Raw genomic sequence first — 21,084 nt, forward strand, 5'->3', positions numbered from 1 at the left:
AACATATTCAGAATTGATGGCAAGGACATATTTGTGATGGGGGAAATTCCCATCAGACTCTTGTTATATGACTATGGCTATGACAGCAAGATCATCATGAGATACTGATAATGGATGAATGGATACTGAAACCACTGGATTTAACAGGACTATTGAAGATGGAAGATGGAATTAATATTGATAATGGAAGAATGGTTATGGAAATTATTGGACCTAATAGATTTGACGAGATGGATTAATCGATATGTTTATTTGGATTATGGCTATGACAACAAGATTATTATGGGATACTGATAATGGAAGAATGGCTACTGAAATTACTGGACTTAACAGGATTATTGAAGATGGAAGATGGAATTAATATAGATAATGGAGGAATGGCTATTGAAATTATTGGACCTAACAGATTTGAATCAGATGGATTAAGCGACATGTTTATTTGGAGAAAAATTGAAAGATATATCTCTCAAGGAATTGAAATCTCTTTTGGACTTTTTGTGGAAAGAATAAAGTAATGTTTATGAGATTTGATGATTAATTAAGATAACTACTGGAGGAAAGTGATTTTGTAATATAATTTTAGAGACAGGATTGTTATATATTGTAGACCTATGGTTGATCTGCGACAAATCGGAAGTCAACATTTTATTTTTTTTTGTATAATTGTTTTTGTTTTGTGTTGTTTTTTGTTTTTGAAAATTTGAATAAAAATTAATTAAAAAAAGGAAAAAGGAGGTGGGGCTCTAACATGATGATTAACTTGAGTAACTTGTTTTGCTAAGGGTATAAAAATCCCTGTTTTGGGGGCTCAGTGCTCTCTCATGCCTCACCCCTTGTGTGAAGTGTATGGTTAGCCTTTACTGCAGTAAATAAATCAACAAGGAGCCTTGAACTCGATTTACCCGCATGTGTGCGCGTGTGTGTTATTATTCTCCACCTGGGAGAACCTGTAGCATTTTTGCTACAACATCATCTCTAAGCTTTTTGTGAAGCCACATTGGCTTCTTCTGTTGTTTCCCCCCTTTTTTCCTTGTTGGAATTGCTTGCCATTGCTCTTTTAGAATTTCCTTTTTTAGAAACTCCCACCCATCTTGGACTCCTTTTCCCATTAGGGTGGCTTGCCATGGAACGGTACTTACAATTGTTCTGAGTTTATTAAAATCAGCTTTCCTGAAGTCCAGGGTGCGCGTATGGCTACTCTCAGCTTTTGCTTCTGTTAAAATCAAGAATTCAAGTATGGTGTGGTCACTTTCCCCCAGAGTTCCCGTAACTGCCACTTCATCCACCAAATCATCTCTATTGGTTAGAATCAAGTCCAGGAGAGCTGATCCTCTGGTTGCTTCCTCCACTTTCTGTAGGAGAAAGTTATCTCCAACACAAGTCAGAAATTTCTTGGAGGGGCCGTGTTTGGCAGAATTTGTCTCCCAACAGATATCGGGATAATTGAAGTCCCCCATTACTACCCCCATCATGCCTACTCGAAACATTGCAATTTGCTTTTCAAAAGTTACATTCTCGTCTTCTCCTAGATTGGGTGATTGGTAGTAGACTCCAAGAACCACATTCCTTTTATTACTTGCCCCATTAATTTTAATACAGATACTCTCAGTGGAGCTACCAAGCTCATCTTCCTGTATTCTGTGCAGAGAGATATATTTTTAACATATAGCGCAACTCCACCTTCCTTTTTATTTCTTCTGTTCTTCTTGAACAAGTTGTATCCTTCAATTGCTGTATTCCAGTCATGGGAGTCATTCCACCAAGTTTCAGTTATACCTATCAAGTCGTAATTGCCCTCCTGTATTAAGAGTTCAAGTTTGTCCTGCTTGTTTCCCATGCTCTGCGCATTAGTATACAGACATCGAAGACCATGTGATTTATGGCTTAGCTTCCTTACTACATTTTTCTGAGGACTGTTACTGGGCCCTATTAGAGCCGATCTCTCTGATCCCGCTACCGTGCATAAGCCTTCATCAGTCTTTACCACCAAGTTTACATCTCCCTCCCCTTTAGGATTCAGTTTAAAGCCCTCCTGATGAACTTCTCCATGCTGTGGCCAAACACATTCTTCCCAGTCCTTGTGAGATGCAACCCATCACTTGTCAGCAGTCCATCTTCCAGGAACCATAGCCCATGGTCCCAGAATTCAAATCTCTCACGTCGGCACCACCTTCGTAGCCATTCATTCACACGGAGTATTTTTCTTTCCCTTTCTACTCCTCGTCTAAGTACTGGAAGGATGGATGAAAAAACTATCTGGGCTCCAAAGTCCTTGAGTTTCCTTTCCAGAGCTTCAAAGTCTGATGTGATTTCTTCATAGCTCCGTTTGGCAGTATTATTTGTTCTGATATGGATGAGGAGAAAGGGATACCTGTCAGTGGGCTTGATGAGTGATGGCAACCTTTCCGTCACATCTCTAATCCGTCCTCCTGGTAGACAGCATACCTGGCGAGTCCACGGATCTTCTCAGCATACTTGGGTTTCAATCCCTCTCAGTAGGGAGCCTCCCACTACTAGTACTCTTCTCATCTTGTTGTGGGGTGTGGTTTCATTGTCCCTGCTTGATTGAGCTTCAGCCTCTTGCTCGTTGTTGCACGGGGTCTCCTGCAATTCTTCCACCACAGTCTGTCCTCCAGTCTCCTCCTCGAGTGGTTGAAAGTGGTTCCATAGCTCCACTGGTGAAGGGTATGTTCTAGCTCTTCTGCTCCTAACTGTCACCCTTTCCCACTGAGTTTCCTCCACTTCGTTATTCCTCTCCAAAGCAGTCTCCTCTTCTGCTACCGCATGCTGTTGTTCCTCCACCTCCACGTCTCTTTGCTGCTGTTGTTCCAGCGTTCTGTCTAAGAACTCTTCATCATCTCTTATAGCCTTCAGTGTGGCCACCTGCCGTTCCAGGCCTCTCACCTTTTCTTCCAACAGTGCCACAAGCTTGCACTTGTTACAGGTGTACGCCATGTTGTTCTCAGGCAAGAAAACAAACATGGCACACACCTTGTAGGTCACAACCACTGAAGAATCCTTCCCGTTCATACTCTCTTCTACCTTTTGTTTCTTTCTAACTACTTGTTTTGGAGTGGCCTGTGCTTTGTCCTGGCCTACTTCAGGGTAAACTTGAGAGTCTCACTGGAGAATTAGTAATTTGTTTGGTTTCTTGTGGTGGTGGTGGTTTTTTTTTTTTTTAGGGACCTCCCCCTTGACCTCCTCTGTCGAACTCCTTTGTCAAACTCCTGTTTGCCCTCCCTGTTCGCTCGCTCTGTTCACTCGCTCTCCAAAAGCTGGCTTGCTTTTATGTACTCACCTGTAGATCAAATGAGACAGCTCCCTCTGCTCTGCTCTGCTCTGTTAGGAAGCAGACTGAGAGTCCCAGCACACACAGCTGCTGCTTGTTGCTCTCAGCAATTCTCAGGCCACGCCCTTCAGCCAATAGCTATCAGGCCGCACCCCTTCCAGTCAAGCTGCTATGCAGCCCTTCAGAGCACACGGCTTAGAGTACATGGCTTCAGAGCCCTCTTGCCTTTTTCCTTTCCTCCCTACAGCTCCTTTGTCAAACTCCTGTTTGCCCTCTCTGTTCGCTCGCTCTCTGAAAGCTGGCTTGCTTTTATGTCCTCACCTGTAGATCAACTGAGACAGCTCCCTTTGCTCTGCTCTGTTAGGAGCCAGGAAGCAGACAATGGTTCTGAATCTGATGCAGAAGCTTTGAGGCAAAGCTTGATAGTTTAAATTCTAAAGTGGATGATCCAGTCAGTCTTTCCTTAAAACTTAATGAAACTGTGGATGTGATGCAAGCAGGAATTTCAGCTGTCCATTTTTAACCAAACATTTCAGTGCTAACACATATTTTTACACTTAGGCAGGTCTATAGAGTTTGCACAAGACCACATTTATTTATGATTCCTTTTATCTACTATTGTAATAAAACATGTTTTAGTTTGGGGGAGGGTTAGTGAGAGGTAAGTGCTGTGAGCAATCTTTCACATTCCCATTCATAGCTATAACAGCTAAACAGCAGCTAAGCCAGAGCTTGCAGTCTATTACACAGAAAGTATTACATTTCTCTTCCAAACCTCACATTAAAATATAGCTTGCTAATTTCAAGTCATCTCCTACAGATACATTCTTTTGAAATGCCACACAGGTCTTGCTATTGAGGACAGACAGTCAGGGATTCAGTCAGCATTACTGTATATTTTATTTGTCTAACCAGCTAGGGGTAGGGAGGGGGCTGTAAATACTGGGGAATGCCAAGCCCTGGACGTACAGGCCTTGTCTGACTGCCACTGAACTGCAAAGTCTGGAGCAAGCAGAGTGTCAAAACTAGATAGCAACATTATTCAGTGTGTGCTCATTCTGTGGGGAATGAGGAAGGCATAAGAAAGGATAACAATTAAAAAAACCCTTTCCTTTCCTCCAAGAACAATTTGGATAACACTTTGGGCAAAACAACAACAACCCTCTTTCAAATACCACCTCTACTCACATTCCTTTTGGTAAGTCCTTCCCTTAAATATTAATGCACTATGCAGAAACAGGGCCAGCTCAAGAATTGTGCTGCCTAAGGTGGAGCAAGAAATGGTGACACCTCCCCATAAAGGTGCATAGTACTCAAACCCAGCCAAGCTATTTGGCATCTAAGGCAGAAAAATCCCAAAAGCAACTCCTCCCTGCCCTGTCAGTAAAAAGAGAATATCAAACCACTTAGCTAACAATTTGCTCCCTTTCATGACACCCAACATGAGCTGTCTTTATTAGCTGCCTCACCCTGTCTATTGGTAGACCCAGCTCTGCGAAGTGTCTTCCACTGCAATGCCCTCCAGGCAGAGACCTTGAAATGCAGTTTCTGTGTAGACAGGAGCTGAGACAGAGCAGACAAGAGATGAAAAGTGAATTTGGCAAAATGAGACAGGAGCTGAAGGAAATTCAGGATTCCGTGAGAGGGGAGGTGGATGAGACCAAAGATATGGCTGGACAAATAAAAGAAGATGAAAGAAAAATTAAAGGAAAGGTTCAAGCCCTGGAGATTGGAATAGATATATCAATTATGGACTTGGAAAAAGATTTGGATTTTATGGCTGTGATGGATCCTGGAGACAAATATCACTGTTTGGAATTCAGCGCTGTCCTTGAAGGAATTGGTGAAGAGATTAGAGATAAAGATATCAACGGTTCAAAAAAATTCCTGGATTGGAAGGATTTGATGGAACTTGAAATGGAGAAAGTTTACAGAATTAATTCCAGATGTGTGACAATGGAAAAATTCTCGGGAGATGTGATGGTGCATTCTGTGGAAAGGAGGAGCAGAGATGCAGCTTTACAACAACATTTCAGTGGTACATTCGGAATTGATGGCAAGGAAATATTTGTGATGAAAGAAATTCCTATCAGACTTTTATTATATGACTATGACTATGACAGCAAGATTATTATGGGTGCAAGGATGGAGATGGAATTAACACTGAGAATGGCTATTGAAACTACTGGACCTAGCAGACTTGATGAGATGGATTAATTGACATGTTTATTTGGAGAAAAATCAATGGATATATTTCTCAAGGAGTGGAAGCCTCTCTTTGACTTTTTGCGGAAAGAATAAAGTAATGTTAATGAGATTTGATGATTAATTAAGATAACTACTGGAGGAAAGTGATTTTGTAATATATTAAGAGACAGGTTTGTTATATATTATAGATCTATAACTGATCTGCGACAAATTGGAAGTCAACATTTTATTTTATTGTATTAGTTATTAATTTGTTTTTTTTTGTTCTGTTTTGTTTTTTTGAAACTTTGAATAAAAATTAATGATAAAAAAAAGAAAAAAAATGCAGTTTCTGTGTAGATAAGTGATGGGCATTTAGGCAGGCATAGGCCTGGTCCAGACATGAAACTTAACCTTGTTAAGACTTAGAGCTTAGCTTGTCTAGGTAAGTTCTACATGTGGAAGGTGTGTGTTGTCAGGGATAAGAGAGAAGGCTTTTTCAGTTGTGGTTCACAACAGTGGCATCACTAGGGTTGGTGTCACCCCATGTGGTAACTCATGGTGTCACCCCCATGGACCTCCTCCCGGACCAGACCATACAGAAACCTTAGTAATGTTTTTTGTACTAATGTTACTCGTAAATTGTAATTCCCATATATCACTGAATGTAATAGCACACACACACACAGAGCCAGCTGTGGGATCATCACACAAACAACCTAGAACATTTTTTCCCTTTCACAAGGACATGGAAAAAATTGAACCCAGGACCTTCTGCATGCAAAGCACATGCTCAGCCTACCACTGAGATATAGGGTAGAAAAGCACTCACTGTTTTGCTGGCCTGGGGATAATTCTGAGGGCCAGTGGGAACCACAGATGTGATGGGAGGCAGGGAGAAGTGAGTGGGCAAAGAGTGCAGGTGCAATGCCGAGGTGCCGTCTCAGCAAAACTGATGCCAGTCCTAGTGGGTAAGCCCCATTCAACAGGGTGGGATTCACTTCTGAGTAAACATGCACAGGATTGCAAGGTGGGGGGAGCAGCAAATCCCCCCTCCCTCAACCCCAGCTTAGCCCTTCCCTACTTTAAAGTTGACAATGAGGACACTGAACTTGTCAAGGATTATCAATACCTTGGCACAGTCATTAACCAAAATGGAGACAATAGTCAAGAAATTAGGCTAGGACTGGGGCAGACAGCTATTGGACAACTCACATGCAAATATGTATCACTGAACACTAAAGTCAGGATCATTCAGACCATGGTATTCCTGATCTCTATGTATGGATGTGAAAGTTGAACAGTGGAAAAAATGGATAAGACAAAAATCAGCTTATTTGAAATGTGGTGCTGGAGAACTTTGCACATACAAGCCGCAGGCCTGAACTTACAAGATCTGAACAGGGCGGTTTACAACAGATGTTACTGGAGGTTGCTTATTCAAAGGGTTGCCATAAGTCATAATCGACTTGAAGGCACATAACAACAAAAACCTTGAAACGCAGGAAGCTGCTTTAGACTGAGGATCATGGGTTCATCTAGTTCAGTATTGTCTGCCCTGATTGGCAGATTTCAGGCAGGGGGTCTTTCCCAGAAATGTCGACGATCGAACCTTGGGCCCTTCTGCATCCAAGGAGGTGCTCTTCTAATGAGCTTTGTTTCGTTCCCCAAATGGTGAGCCCCCATTCAAAAGAACCACCACCTGTCCACTGCTGAAGTGTATCCAGAGGGTGGAAGGTGGTGAGCAGCCTTGATGTCAAAGCAGCGGCAGAGAAAGGGCGGGCCTTGGCCTTGTTGGAGGCAGGTGTTCGTGGGGGCCATTACTGGCCCTGGGCTCACAGTCCCCCAAAAGTCTGGTGCCAGCCCTAGACCAACCCCTCTCATAACATCAGAGGAGCCTGGCTGCTGGGTCAGGCCAAGAGCCCAGCATTGTGCCCTCAGTGGCCAACCAGAGGCTCCACTGGGAAGCCTGAAAGCAGGCCTCGAGGGCAACAGCAACACTCACCCCCAAATGACATTCCCAGCAACTGGTATTCAGAGACATTTCCTGCCTCCGACAGTGGAGGAAGCAACAACGCCATCGTGGTCAGCAGCCATTGAGCCTCTAGAAACGTGTGCAACCTGCTTTGAAAGCCATCCAAGTTGGCGGGCATAGAATCATAGAATAGTAGAGTTGGAAGGGGCCTATAAGGCCATCAAGTCCAACCCTCTTTGGCATCCCAAAGTGCAGCCGCTGTTCCCACCCGCCCCATGCAAGGCAGCTTACTCTGCACCAAGACAGCCCCCCCCAAAACAATCTGGAGGTTGCAAGAAAACCAGGCAATGGAAGCAATGGAGTTTGGGCTCTGTTTTGCATGACATTGGATTGGAGTTTATTGCACGGAGAAGCCCTCAGGTTCTTAAAAGGGGTGGAGCCTGGGAGTTTATTCCCCCCCTCCTCCGTCCCGCTTTCCCCACCTTCTTTGTGAAGGAAACTGACCAGGCCGAACAGGGAGGTGCAACAACCAGAGACTCAGAAAAGTGGTGGAAGACATGCAGCCTTCCGGTCCTCATTCGGAGGCTGGAACTGGTTTCATTGCCGTCATACCTCTTTCATCTCCCCTCCTTGTGTTTCTTTGGACCGGCACCCTTCCACATTGCTGCTCTCGTCTGGGAACTGGAAGTGTTTCGGAGTCTAAGGACCACCCTACCCCTTTGGCCCATTAACCACTAGAGTTCCGTTGACCTTTTCCTCCACCGGAGGAGCCACTTGCTTTCACATTCGTCACTAAATTTGAGAGCAAATCTAGCTCGAGGGAGTGCGAAGGAGCCAGCCTGTGAGGTGGCAGGGTGGGCGCTGAGGGAAGAGGGCAATCACCGTGCTCGCTCCTGATCTCTCTCTCTCCTCCTTGGCCGCGCCTGCTGCTTCCCAGCAGCGGTGCCTAGGGTGGGGGCGGCTTGTGGTGTCACCCCCGTCTCATGGTGTCACCCGGTGTGGTCCGCACCCGCCGCACCGCTCTAGTGACGCCCCTGGTTCACAAGCAGCTTGCCTAGGGATGTATGTTGTGTGCTCCTCACTACCCAGTTTTTGGAGGGCAGTAAATACCCTTTTATTGCAGCATATGTTTAATTGATTTACCTCCCTTATGTTTTTAGCTGTTGCTATTTTGTGGCCTCAGAATGCTAATCTTCAAGCGCCCAGGGTTTGAGATTCTTTCTGGATCCCTTTGTCCTCATCTCTCTTTTACCCTTGGTTTTTGCTCTCAGATGGTCCTCTCTTTCCTCCTCTTTCCCTCTTTCCTAGTCTCTCATATATCTCCTACACAGGTGGCAGAATACCACTCAATTGCGAGGCCCCTTGCCCTGAACAGCTGTTTCAAATTCAGGCTCATCCTACAGCCCACCATCCTACAGATTTCCAGACAATGGCAGCTACAGCCAAGCCAGCCTGTTCTTTTCTTAGCACAAGGGTAATAGCAGTGGCTGGATTTCCAAACCCACTCAGTTTGCAAATCAGATCTCAGTTTCTGCAAATATCCTAGTTTGCCTTCAATTCTTAGGCTAAACCAGCGTTTGCCAGTTTATTGCCCTCCAGATATTTTGGACTACAACTTTCTTCAGCTCCAGTCAGCATGGCTGAGTTGACTGGAGCTGATGGGAGTCAGTCCGAAACATCTAGAGGACTTTAGGCTGGTGAAGATTGACCTAAACCACAGTTTTCAAGCATAATGCTTGGCCACAGTTTAAATAAATCAATTAAATAAAGCATTGTGTCTGCAGAGGGCAACTCTCCTTGTACCTTAAAAAAAGCTTTGTTGATGTCATTACATGAAATAGTAGCTCATTATACACAATAATAACAAACGTAAGGTTATACAACAATATATTTTGTAGCAGCGTGACACACTGCCAGTTTCTAGGACAGAGAATGTGTAGGGGCAGATGTATTGAGAGAGGCTGCATAAGTGAACCAGAAAGAGAATGTACCCTGTTCAAGTGTCAGATTGTCTAGAGTAGGGTGCCAACCCAATTAAAGACATTTTAATTGAGCTTTAGCCACTTAATCAGTTAATCTATTGCTTAAATTTGCATATGGGTAAAAACTATCACTGTAGCAAGCAACATACTCTTTGTTTTTAAATCATGTTCACAGGTATCATAGCAGGTATAATCTTAGAAAGGACATTCCTTCCTTAGCAAGGGAAACGGGGGAACATCTCTTTTAAGATGGAGCTTGCCATCTGCACTTTTTATAAGTCTTTATACATTTTAATGAACTGAAGCCCTAATCTAAAGCTGTTTCATCATTCAATACTGAGATCTATCAATCACAGTTGAAGGCATCCATCACTAGGGTCTTCATTTTGAAGAAAAATGAAGAAAACATTTGAGAAAAATAAGTATTCTACAAGTTGGGAATTATAAGTCATGGAGAACATAAAGCTGAGATCTTCAAATTGTTTATTATTAAATAGTTCCAATGATTTAAGTGGTTAAAAAGTTACATGCTTGGCCTACAGCTGCATTCTTAAATATTCTTACTCCTACATGTTTAAGCTACCTTCATATTTGTTGGAATGCTAATACAGTAAAATGTAGGCAACCCAAAACACTTGTTGATAGGGAAGGTTAAGCCATAATCTCACTTCCCATCTGTAAATATAGGGATAATAATACTGGCCTTCCTTATCGAATTGTTTTAAAGATCACTGACAATGATAGGCATTTCGGGAAAATATTACTTAAATATAATTGGTTATATCCAATACTGCTGTCCACCTCTCATAGCAGGCTTTTGCTTCCGCCACGGAACTACTTCTCTTCTGTCCTCCTCAGCCCCCTCACACACTCTCAAAATCAGCTCCAGATGATTGTGGAATCCCCCAGAGCAGGTTCTGGGAATGTGCAAGGAAAGGAGAGGGGAAGTCCTGAATTCTAATAGTGTAGTGTGGATACGATCCAAAGTATGTATATAAAATGGAAACATAAAGAATGGCCCAACATGTGAAATAAATCTCATTTTATTATCAGAAAAAGTGAATTATATGGCTGAAAGATTTGGTTCTCACATTGTACATGTATCTGAATTGTACATTTTATAATCTGCAGCATTGACATGTTGAGGAAAGGACCACTAAATCCTTGTATACCTTGGCCCTAATAAGGTATTATAGGCCTGAGCTTAACCAAGTTCTGACTGAAATAGATGGGGCAAGTTAAATACATCTTTTTTTTCTAGACTTAGGACCTTAAATATATTCAACAGGAGCCTCTGCTATCCACAAATCTCAGTTCCACACTCACTTCATTATTCACATTCACCATGGTGCACCCCAGATCTACCCACCTACCTACCTAAGCGGAAACAGGATTACAATTTCTGCAAACCTTTGGTGCCAAGTATTGTACATATGCCAGGCCGTTTTTAGAAAGAAGTACCTTGGAGTGATTCCTGGAATTTTTATTCCCAATTTTAATCAGGCAACATTCCCTCGGAAGTCATTGAATGCAGAACAACAAATTTAGGATTTAGCGTAGTAATAAAAACTTCCTTCCTTCTTTCTGAGGCACATTATGCAGGGCACTATGTTCCTTTCTGTTCTGTCCATATCTCCTGAGACAAGAACCATCAGCTATTCTGGTAGATCATCCTTATTCCTTCCTGCAAATGCTAACTGCTGTGGTGGAAATCAGGAAAGCTTCAAACCTTATCAGCAAGGAAAACAGAAGTCAGCAGTTGAAGTAAATAAGCGTACCCAAATGGGCAGTAGGCTTTTCCAAAGACACATACATAGCCTGACATAACACCCACTTATCTTCACATCCCTTTTGTTTAGGTTTCTTGAAGCAACCAAAACAATCCTGTTCACTATTAATACATATGGTCAGGATGCATATATATAGTTTAACTCAGCAAACAAAATATGCCAGTTAACACTGATGCAACCGTGGGTATTTATAGGAGAGAATTAGAGGCGGCTTAACCCTTCCCTCCAATCCCTTTCCTAGACTTCTTGCTTGACTGCTGGGCTGATTTGTGGTCTTGGGGCAAATGGGCAAGAAGGGAGAGAGAGAGAGACAGAGAGAAGTGTGTGTGGGAAGGGTTATAGGGAAACAATTGTGACCTGGAAAGGTTTAAACACTCTCGCCCAGTAATACTCCCCTGCTAAAACCCTTCCCTTCCATGCATTAGTGCAGCCTTTCCCAACCAGTGTGCCTCCAGATGTTGTTGGACCACAACTCCCATCAGCCTCAGCCAGCAGTGCCAATGGTCAGGAGAGATGGGAATTGTGGTCCAACAACATCTGGAGGCACACTGGTTGGGAAAGGCTGCATTAGTGGAACTAAGCAAATATGACATTGGAAACCTGTACAGTTTACAGTTCTGCAGCCAGAAAACTAACATTTGGTGAAAAGCATAAATTATGCTAATTGAATATGTTTGCAAAACTGCATGCCTCTTTTTGTCATGTTTTGAATCCAGAGCAACATTACCCTCTTCAGTGGTATAGAAATTAAAGCACTTATGTTTCAAGTTTCCTATTTTTTATTTCAAACTGCCTTTCTTTAGAGCTATTGGTTTTTTTCCATGTATCAATCTCCACATGGAAACTGAAACCATCAATACAAAAAAGCTTAAACTATTGGGCAGAGTTAAGGCAAACACTGGTGATTATTGGGATGGCTATGACTGAAATACGGGGGGAAATAGCAAAGTGTGCATATGATGACTAATGACTGTTTGGCTCTTGACTCCATGAGGCATGTGGCTCCATAAGAAAATGGTGGAAGTCAACCCAAAAATAGTAGAGTTACTTTTTGGAACTTCATTAGTTCTCATATAGATTTGTTTTGCATATGGCTAACCATAAACATAGATCTTAGTACATAGATCATGTCAGAGCACTATGTTTGGTGAAAATGCATGTCCAAATGTTTTGTTAATGCTGCTTGCACAGAGATTCCTGCTTGACTGCCTCCCATTTTTGACAATCCCTGCGTCACCACGTACCATGCCATTGTTATTGCTGGCCTTGCTGACACATTGTCACCATAAGTCAGTGCAGTGGAAAACTCTGCCCAGGCCTGGACACCAGCCAGGAGGCTCTACTCCAGGATCCTCCTCTGCTCTCTCCCTGTGAACTCCTCCCTGAATCAGCTGGCTCAACCACCCACATAAAAAAACCAAAACCACCTCCCTGAATGACGTCATTATTTTCAGACTAGAATGCAGCGTAAGTTGTGTACAAACAAACAAGCAGACCAACACAGTGAAGCACAAATACCTTCTCCCCTGAAAAATGTTGTTTATTCAATTACCAGTGCCAACCATGCCCAAGAGAAGGGGTGGAGGGCAGGCCAAAGCCTCACCAAAATGAAAACTAACCCATTGCCTACCCTGACACCCATCATAAAGGGGTCTCTGAGCTGTTATCAGGCTATGACAGTTTCCGCCATCAGATTCCTCCTGCCCATCAGGAAAGCTAAATAAGGACTGTAGTTCAGGCGGCTGCAGGAAGAGAGGAAATGCAGGACATCCGGCCCAGCTGCCAATTTTTCCTTTCCCATGAACCACTGCTGACCTCTACCAGCAAGACAATGTGCCTGGCATCATAGCTAAGCATCTTCACTTAACTCTTTGCAAGCTACCTATTAAAAGGTGGAAACCTGGAGATACCTGGTTTAATTGGGTGAAGGTTCGTGTCTTCAGTTCTGCATATGCATATCTCAGCAGTGCATAACTGTAACCTATTCGTACCAGCAGACTGTTGATTGTGTTCACCTATCAAGTTTAGGCAAGGAATCTAAACATATGCATGTCTTAGAAACATGAGCTGGTTATTTTATCTCCTTACAGACATGTTTACAGTTGGTTTACCTGACAGCTTCTCATACACTTCCGAGATGCTGAACAAGATCTCTCTTATTATGAAACCATTGAGGGACTAAACTGGCATCTGGCCAACCCAAGGTTTACTGCTGTGAACAGGTAATCCCTGCCAATCGCCTCTGCATTTCAGAAACTTCCTAATGTCTAAACATAAATTCCAGAAGGTCCACATCTCTTCACTTCTCTTTCCTGTGAATAACATGTTGGGTTATTATTCCTGTCTGATCAGATAACTTGTTTATGTGTTTTTTGTTTTGTTTTAAATCTTTGTTGTAAATTCATAATACAGACATAGATAAGCGGAGAATCATTATTATATAGGAGGAGTAACTGTGAAAAAGCAATACTGTTAAAAAATATTTGAAATAGATAGAAGGGCAACTTGATGATAGCAGTTGCAGAGTGTGAGGACCAGATTCAAGAACTTAATACATCATACTCTGCCCTGTGTGTTACACAACTGTACATTCTTTCTTGTCTCTCCAGCCCAGCAGCTGGAGATTCATGATATCCTTGTGATTTTGCAGCAGTATTATCTTTGTGTGCTTTATAAGGGGTGTTCATGGGTTATAGCATAATAACTGAATCTTCACCGTTTTGGATTTTCCATCTTCTCTTGATTTGGTCCATTGATAAGTCTTACTTCCAAGTAGCTACAACTGTGCTGTCCTGGCTTTGAATATCTTGGTCAAGTGGCACATGAGAAGAGGGTTGCAAGGAGAAGAAAAAACTAGCTGGACTAAGAAAGTATACAGTAAGGTGAACTGGAAATCTTCCTTTGTAACCATGTAAGATATGTGTAAGATATGTGTACTCACAACAGGAACCTGCCTTATACTGAGCCAGACCTTTATAACCCTGTATTGTCTACACTGACTAATAACGGTTCTCCAGAATTTCTGACTTTTGCTAGCCTTCCTTGGAGATGCTAGGGATTGAATCTTCGACCTTAAGGATGCAAACTATGTGCTCTGCCACTGAGCTATGGCCCTTCCGCAAATGGCTACTTGGCCCATGCAAGAGCCAACCTATTGGTCCATGCAGTACTCTTTAAGTTCTAATTTGCTTAGAGGAGCCTGAAATGTGCCTCTTCTAGTGGGAAGTGACATCCTGGATTTGAACCTGGAACCTCCTGCATCTGAAAGCTGAGCTGAGCCAGACTGTGTCTGCTATATACTAAGTCAGTCCATGTGTCTGTCTAGCCCATTGGTCCATGAGGTGGGGAATCTCGTGCCCAGCAGCCCTCTAGGCCTGTCTGACCCTCAGAATTATCCCTGTCTCCACTAGCCACACCCTTCACTGGCCCTACCTCACAGTGTGAGTATTTTTGCCTAGAAGGAATGTGTCCTTGAACTCGGATAAGGCCTCTTGCTTGACTGGATGGAGTGTGGAGAGGGGTGTGTAAGTTTGTGTAGAAACTAGCATACTATATATTTGTTATTCTGCCCTCTCTTGCCTCTGGCCCTGCCTGGCACTGGCATGCGGCCCTTGGACGGTTGGTCGAAGAGCATGTGGTCCCAGGCTGAAAAAGGTTCCCCATCCCTTAAAAATGTAAATGTACTGCCTTCAAGTCGACGAATAGGGTTTTCATGAGGCTGAGAGGCAGTGACTGGCCCAAGGTCACCCAGTGAGCTTCATGGCTGTGTGGGGATTCGAACCCTGGTCTCCCAGATCGTAGTCCAACACCTTAACCACTACACCACACTGGCTCTCTCCCCATCCCTTAGATTCCTTAAATTCTAAGGATATCTGGCAAGCTGTGGAAGACCATTTTTATGAGGGGGTGGACCCAGCCTTAAAACACAGGATCAGTTGACTACCTTGACTTAGCTTAGCCATTAAGCCTGGCTGTGTTCCTTTAATGACGGTGCACTTTAGAGAAACAATAATATTCCCCTACATTCATTAAGCACCATTATGGTTTTAACCTTAGGAGCAATCCACCGATGGGACCAATGTAACCCACCTCATTAACAGCTTGAAATAAGAAACAAAGGTTTAAGATAGCCAGAGGCAATAAAAATCCTGGGATTAATTTAAACAGTCACTGGATAGCAGAGCAGCTGCAGAAGCATTTCTGTGCCCACAAAGGAGAAATTCTGACTGCACTGCAATCCATTGGAATGCCTAGCACCAAGTCCCAAGCTGCAGGGAGCAAGAAAGGGGGCGGGGGGCGTATCTGTTTAACACATTGTGTTAAGCGTCCTCATTGCAGCAGGTGCTGCAGCAATTGGGGATCTATCGGGAAAAGTGTGGCAATAATATATTCCATATGCCCTCTGCAGTCATGTCAGCATGCTCCGCTACGTCTGCTACAAGGATTTGTCTGCCTCCCTCAGCTACATTCCTGGAAGCGGTAGGTTTGAGTTTTACTTGGCCTTGTGCCAAAAGGATGCTTTTAGCACTCTCATTGTAAATGGAGACTTGATCCATGGAGCTGGGCAACTCACTATGATCTGCGGGCCAGAGAAATCGGTGTACCCTTAACCAAGAGGCCTGACTACTGCAAATCTCATTATTTTCTCCTTGTTTATATATAACACATCAATATGCTGAATCATACAAATTAAGGAGGCATCAGGGAATGGGCTTTGTCCCCTGCTGGCAGGGGCTTATAGGAGCTGCAGCCACCTGTAGTCTAAAGAGCCCAGTTACAGAAGAACAAGGCATCTGTAAACCAGCTCACCTCTTTTGAAATCACAAGACAACACTTCTTAATAGAATGTGTGATCATTCATTATATTCCCCACACACACACACAATTCTTCCAGGGAGTTCAAGGGAATATACATAGAAATCCTCTTCACCCCCATTTTATCCTCCCAATAACTTGGTGAAATAGGGCAGGCTGGCTAAAATCACCTAACGAGCTTTGTGGCTGAGCAGTCAATCCCACCAGCTACACCCCAGTGTTGAAATATTCCAATGCTCAGTCAGTTTTAACTACTGCAGGGATGGGCAACCAGTGTCCCTTCAGATTACCCCCAGCCATCATGGCCAATGGTTAGGGAGTATGGGAGTTGAAGTTCAACAACATTTGGAGGGCCAAATGTTCCCCACCCCTGAATTACTGCTTAGTATTGTTTGGTTGTGGGGGGAAATCTTTACAAATCAGATCTATGTATGCTAATAGTGAGACCTGATCATGAGACATTCATGATAGGATAACAGATTGGTAGACTGCCAACTTCCGTCAAAAGCATCGGTGTGCTAGACATCCATATCTTACACACACTTCCTTGAAAGCAGGTTCCATGGAAACTAACATCGCCCAAGCTCACCTCGTGAGCTTAATAGGTAAACAGCTATACCAACTCCACCACCAATTTCCTAATCCCATTCAAGCCTCCATGCCACGCTGTTCATTTATCACACCTGCTTATGCTCCTGTGCTTCTTCATTCCCTTCTAGCTATTTGTTCAGGAAATGTGTTAGTCTCACCTCACACTGCCTACCTCACAGAAACTCTGGCCCTTATGAAGGAAGCATCATATTGACTCAGTTCTCTTTGTAAGTGTGCATAAAAACCTGCACTTGTACACTGCAGCTGGGTCTCTCCATCTCAGAGGTAGCATTAGACCCATTAGGCTAGTATGAAAAAAAGGTAACATCACCCATATACAATTAATTGCAATGTCCAATTCCAGCTGCAAAGCACTATGCATTAAAAGCATCACTCCTGAGCAGCAGTGCTTTGGACTTGCACTGCCACGGTGCTGCACTCTATACCTCTCAACTGCTGCTCACTTAATATCCTGCTTTTACATCACTTTTTGGTGCAGTAAACAGTATACCACAACAATGATGAATTATGGAGCTGGGATTATAGAAAATGGTCTTATGCTGCAAAAATTGATCTTACCACATGTAAAGCTTCCTGCACTAAGATTTTTGCTGTGGTCTGTCGGGTTCTTTATGACCTCCCATCTGAAGTCTAGCAAACCGTGCATGATAGTTCTCCACAGAAACATTTTTTGCATCTCAGCAAATGTGACCTACAGCTTAATTGTATTAGTTGTTCCTACATACGTGCAGACCACCTCCCACTCTCAAGTCTGACTGGCATCTCATGCGGTTTGATCCGATATATATCCCACTTTGTTCACTGGCACTCTCTTCCAAATGAATGTGTGTAGGACTGCAGCCCTACTTGCCTTTTATTTACTCTCTGTGTTGAGCCAGTCAGTATGCTCTGCTATCAAATTCAATCACTTCAACCAAGAAATGCATCTGTGTCTGCATAGACCATCCCAGCATCTGTGATGGCTGCTACTTTCACCAACATACTAAGGCAGATCCACTTTTGTCCAGAATTAAAATTAGTCCAGAAAGTCCATATGCAAAAGTGAATGTCCTAGGAAATTGGATTGGAGTTGCGATTTAAAAACAGTAGTGCTTACGTGGTGCTTTCAGTATTCAGAAATATTACATAGCCAGTGACTCTGATTAATTATTGTTATTCATTAAATTTATATCCCATCTTTCTTCCCAAAGGAGCCCAGGGTGGCATTAATGAATGTTTGTGTTATGGATGTTGTGTTATAAATATTTGTTATCTTTCTTGCATCAAGGGCTGTTGCTCAGTGGCAGAGCACAGGCTTTGCATGCCAAAGGTCACAGGTAGGTCTGAGAATGCTCCCTGTCTGAAACTCTGCCCATCAGTGTGGACAACAGTGAGCTAGATGGACCACTGGGCTGACTTCACATAAGGCAGTTCCCTTTGTTCCCCACTCTTTATACTTCTGTTTACACACAAGTAAGCTCCATTGAGTTCACTAACAGCAGCAATTACAAGCAACAGGCAATGCATTTTTTAAAAAACAACAGCAACACAAAGGATAAACTGTACAGGATCACACCAGAAGGCACTTCCTGAGGAACCGGGGCAGGTTTGATACCTGTTGTGGGGTTAACCCAGAGGGAGGTCTAAGCCCCCTTTCCTGCCATAACTTGGTTGCGTGCAGCTGGAGGAAAAGATTAGTCACCTAAGAGCGCCCTCTGGTGGTAGAATGACGCTCTAAAGTCGAAAAAGATGTAGTTGCTGAAGGAAGCGGGTAGCTGGCAGATGCTATGCCCAGAGTGGTGGGACTGAACAAAAGGGGGAAATGGAGGAGAAAGGGAACAGGGAAAACAGCAAAGGAAGAGGGCAAAACTGGATCTCAGAATCCAAAGAAGTGGTAAAGTGGGGAAGGGCTGAAAAGTGGCAAGTCAGTCACTGCAGCGAGGAAGGGAGGCAAAGAGCACAGAAGGTCGGTGGGAGATGCTGACGAGAGAAGAGGTGCGGCAGATGCCAGAGAAACGGGCTTAGGGCATGGCGAACCTGCAGAGGCAAAGCAAACGGGCGAGGGAAACCAATGGCAGCGGGTGCCTGTGCTTGCCAGCGCCAAAGGATTGGGAGGCGGGTGGGGAAATGGGAGACACGACGGCAGAGGAAATGGTATTACTAGGATCCTGCTTCCCGCTCCGGTTCATCCAGGGTACAGATGACCTGTCTCCTGCAGCCAAGCGATGCCCACCCTTCCCGTCCTATCCCCTTGCCGACAGCAGCTCCTCGGCTGGACTGGCGCAAGTGTGCGCTCCGTCGGAAGGCGCGCCTGCGCTCGCTCACCTGCTTCGGAGACGATGCTGAGCCAGAGCCAGAGGGCGAGCGCGCAAACTCCCTTCATTTCCAGCGCCAGGACGAGGGCCCGTCGGGAAGGGGCGGCGGCAGACCAAGCTACGCCTGGCAAGCAGGCTGCGGCTGCTTCTGCGCTCGCTCCGTGGCGGCCGGGGCTTCTCCCTACCGCGTGGCGCAAGGCTCCCTCTGCCCTGCTCCAGCAGAGCGGACGCGCTCTCGGCGCAGGGGGATGGCTCAGCCCCGCTTCCCTTTCCTTTTCCTCCCGCTGCCTTTCGCTGTTGCTGCCGCTGCCAGCAAGTCCCGTTTGGGCAGCTTGGCCAAGTTCGCCTTGGGGCAGGAGCTCGGCCGGTGGCGGGTCTGCGCGAAAGAGCCGAGCCGAGCCGGTGCGAGGAGCGGAAGGAAGGCGGGAAACTCGCCGGCGGGGTGGGGGGGGAGAGGGAGGAGGAGAGGGAAGGTGGTGGCCACGGGCGGGCTGGTGGGCGAACTGCGTGGAGAGGGGCAAGGAGGGCAAAGAGAAGGAAAGTGTAAAGGAGGGATGGACGCGGTCACAGAGTGCGGGGTGGGGCTTGAAGTTCAGCCCCCCCCTCGGTTTGCGATGGAAGAAAGGGTTGGGTTGGCGGTACTCCTCGACGGAAGGTGAGAGAGGAGCATTAAGGTGTGTTGCCTTGGGGGCGGCTGTTGGATTGAAGTTTGCATCAAAGCTGGAAAAGGTGGGGGGGTGAAGGGGGAATCGCGTCAAGAATAAGACTGAATAATGGACTCATCCTGGAAGATTGAGGGTGAGAAATGACTGAGGGAGGTGATGGGCAGCCATAGTGGGTAGGGTTGTGGGATGGGGAAAACGGGGGAAGAAGCATTTATTAGATTTGTTAGTTGCTTGTGACCCAGAAGTCTCCAGACAACTTACAACATTGTTAAAAGCAAAGCATGCATCAGCTATAAGAATAAAACAACAACAACCCCACAGAAAACTTTGGCAGCACACTAGTAATAAAACAACTTCATCTCAGGCTATCAAATGTCTGGGAGAAAAGGTCTTTATCTGCCGCTGAAAAAATGTCAGTGAAAGCGCCAGGCAGACCTCACTGGGGAATATATTCAACAGATGGAGAGCCACAACTGAAAAGGCCCTCTCATCACCGCCTTCCGAGCTTCCCTCAGAGAGAGGACCTGGAGAAGGGCCTCAGAAGGAGATTGAAGGGTCTGGGTAGGTTCATATCAGGAGAGGAGTTCCAAAAGATATCAGGTCCTCAGCTATAAAGAGCTTTATAAGGTTAAAAACACACTTACTGTTCTGCCAGTTCCAGTGCAACTTCACCTCTCCTGAAAATGGGGGCACACAATGCTAGCTGAACCCCACCCCTTTTTACTATGAAACCTGGTGGGAGCAGCTTGAGTGCATTTTTTAAAAAAATTCAGCTTCAAAGATTTTGCAGTTGATTGGCTGATCAACCCATTCCCCCTCCAGAAGTGGCTCATGAAAATGCTTTGATCTGGCGTCTAATGTGTTCACAGCCTAAGCCAAAACCAGCACTTTGAATTGCGCTCAGAAATGTACAGGCATCCAGTGTAATTGGAATACAATAGGCGTTCTATGATCTGTTCGCCTTGATCCCATCCATAGTTGCATGAACTGAAGCTTCCAAGCCATTTTCAAAGGAAGCCCCATGTAAAGGTCATTACAATAACCAAACCGTAAGGTTACCAGAGCATAGGTTGCTGTGGCCAGGTTATCCCTGTCCAGATAGGGTCATAGTTGGGCTACCAGCCTAAGCTGATGGAAGGCATTCCATGCCACTGAGGCCATCTGTGCCTCAAGTAACAGCACTGGAGCCAGGAGAATCACCAAACTATGAACCTGCTCTTTCAGAGAGAGTGTGACCCCATCTAGAGCAGGTCACACACTGTTTGGGTAATCGGAGGAACCAACCACCAACAGCAACTCAGTCTTGTCAGAATTAAACTTCAGTTTATTGGCCCTCATTGAGTCCATTATTATAACCAAGCACTGATTCAGCACATTCCCTGCCTCAACTGCAGAAGATGAAAAGGAGAAACAGAGCAGTGTGTCATCAGCATACTGATGACAATGCACTCCCAAACTCCATATGACCCACTCAG

The 21,084-nt window shown here is 44.7% G+C and overlaps 1 protein-coding gene across 5 annotated transcripts in view; it reads right to left on the reverse strand.

Annotated features, from left to right (window-relative positions):
• FLT4 (fms related receptor tyrosine kinase 4) overlaps positions 1 to 19,379 on the reverse strand; it is a 145,721-nt gene extending 126,342 nt beyond the window's left edge. Inside the window, exons 1-2 of one of the 5 annotated variants that reach the window (XM_061617341.1) lie at positions 18,955 to 19,008; positions 4,759 to 4,852 (exon numbers count right to left, since the gene is read on the reverse strand). Coding sequence is in view for 2 of the 5 variants with exons in the window: in XM_061617336.1 (XP_061473320.1) it covers positions 18,955 to 19,012 (58 nt within the window). In the remaining 3 variants the exon portion in view is untranslated. Of the gene's footprint in view, positions 1 to 3,298; positions 3,318 to 4,758; positions 4,853 to 13,133; positions 13,153 to 18,954 lie in introns of those variants that run through there. The other 4 variants (XM_061617336.1, XM_061617337.1, XM_061617338.1 and 1 more) reach the window with 4 other exon arrangements.
• Positions 19,380 to 21,084: the final 1,705 nt, after the last annotated feature.

The sequence above is a fragment of the Rhineura floridana genome, chromosome 3 (assembly GCF_030035675.1).
Source record: "Rhineura floridana isolate rRhiFlo1 chromosome 3, rRhiFlo1.hap2, whole genome shotgun sequence".
Classification (NCBI taxonomy): domain Eukaryota; kingdom Metazoa; phylum Chordata; class Lepidosauria; order Squamata; family Rhineuridae; genus Rhineura; species Rhineura floridana.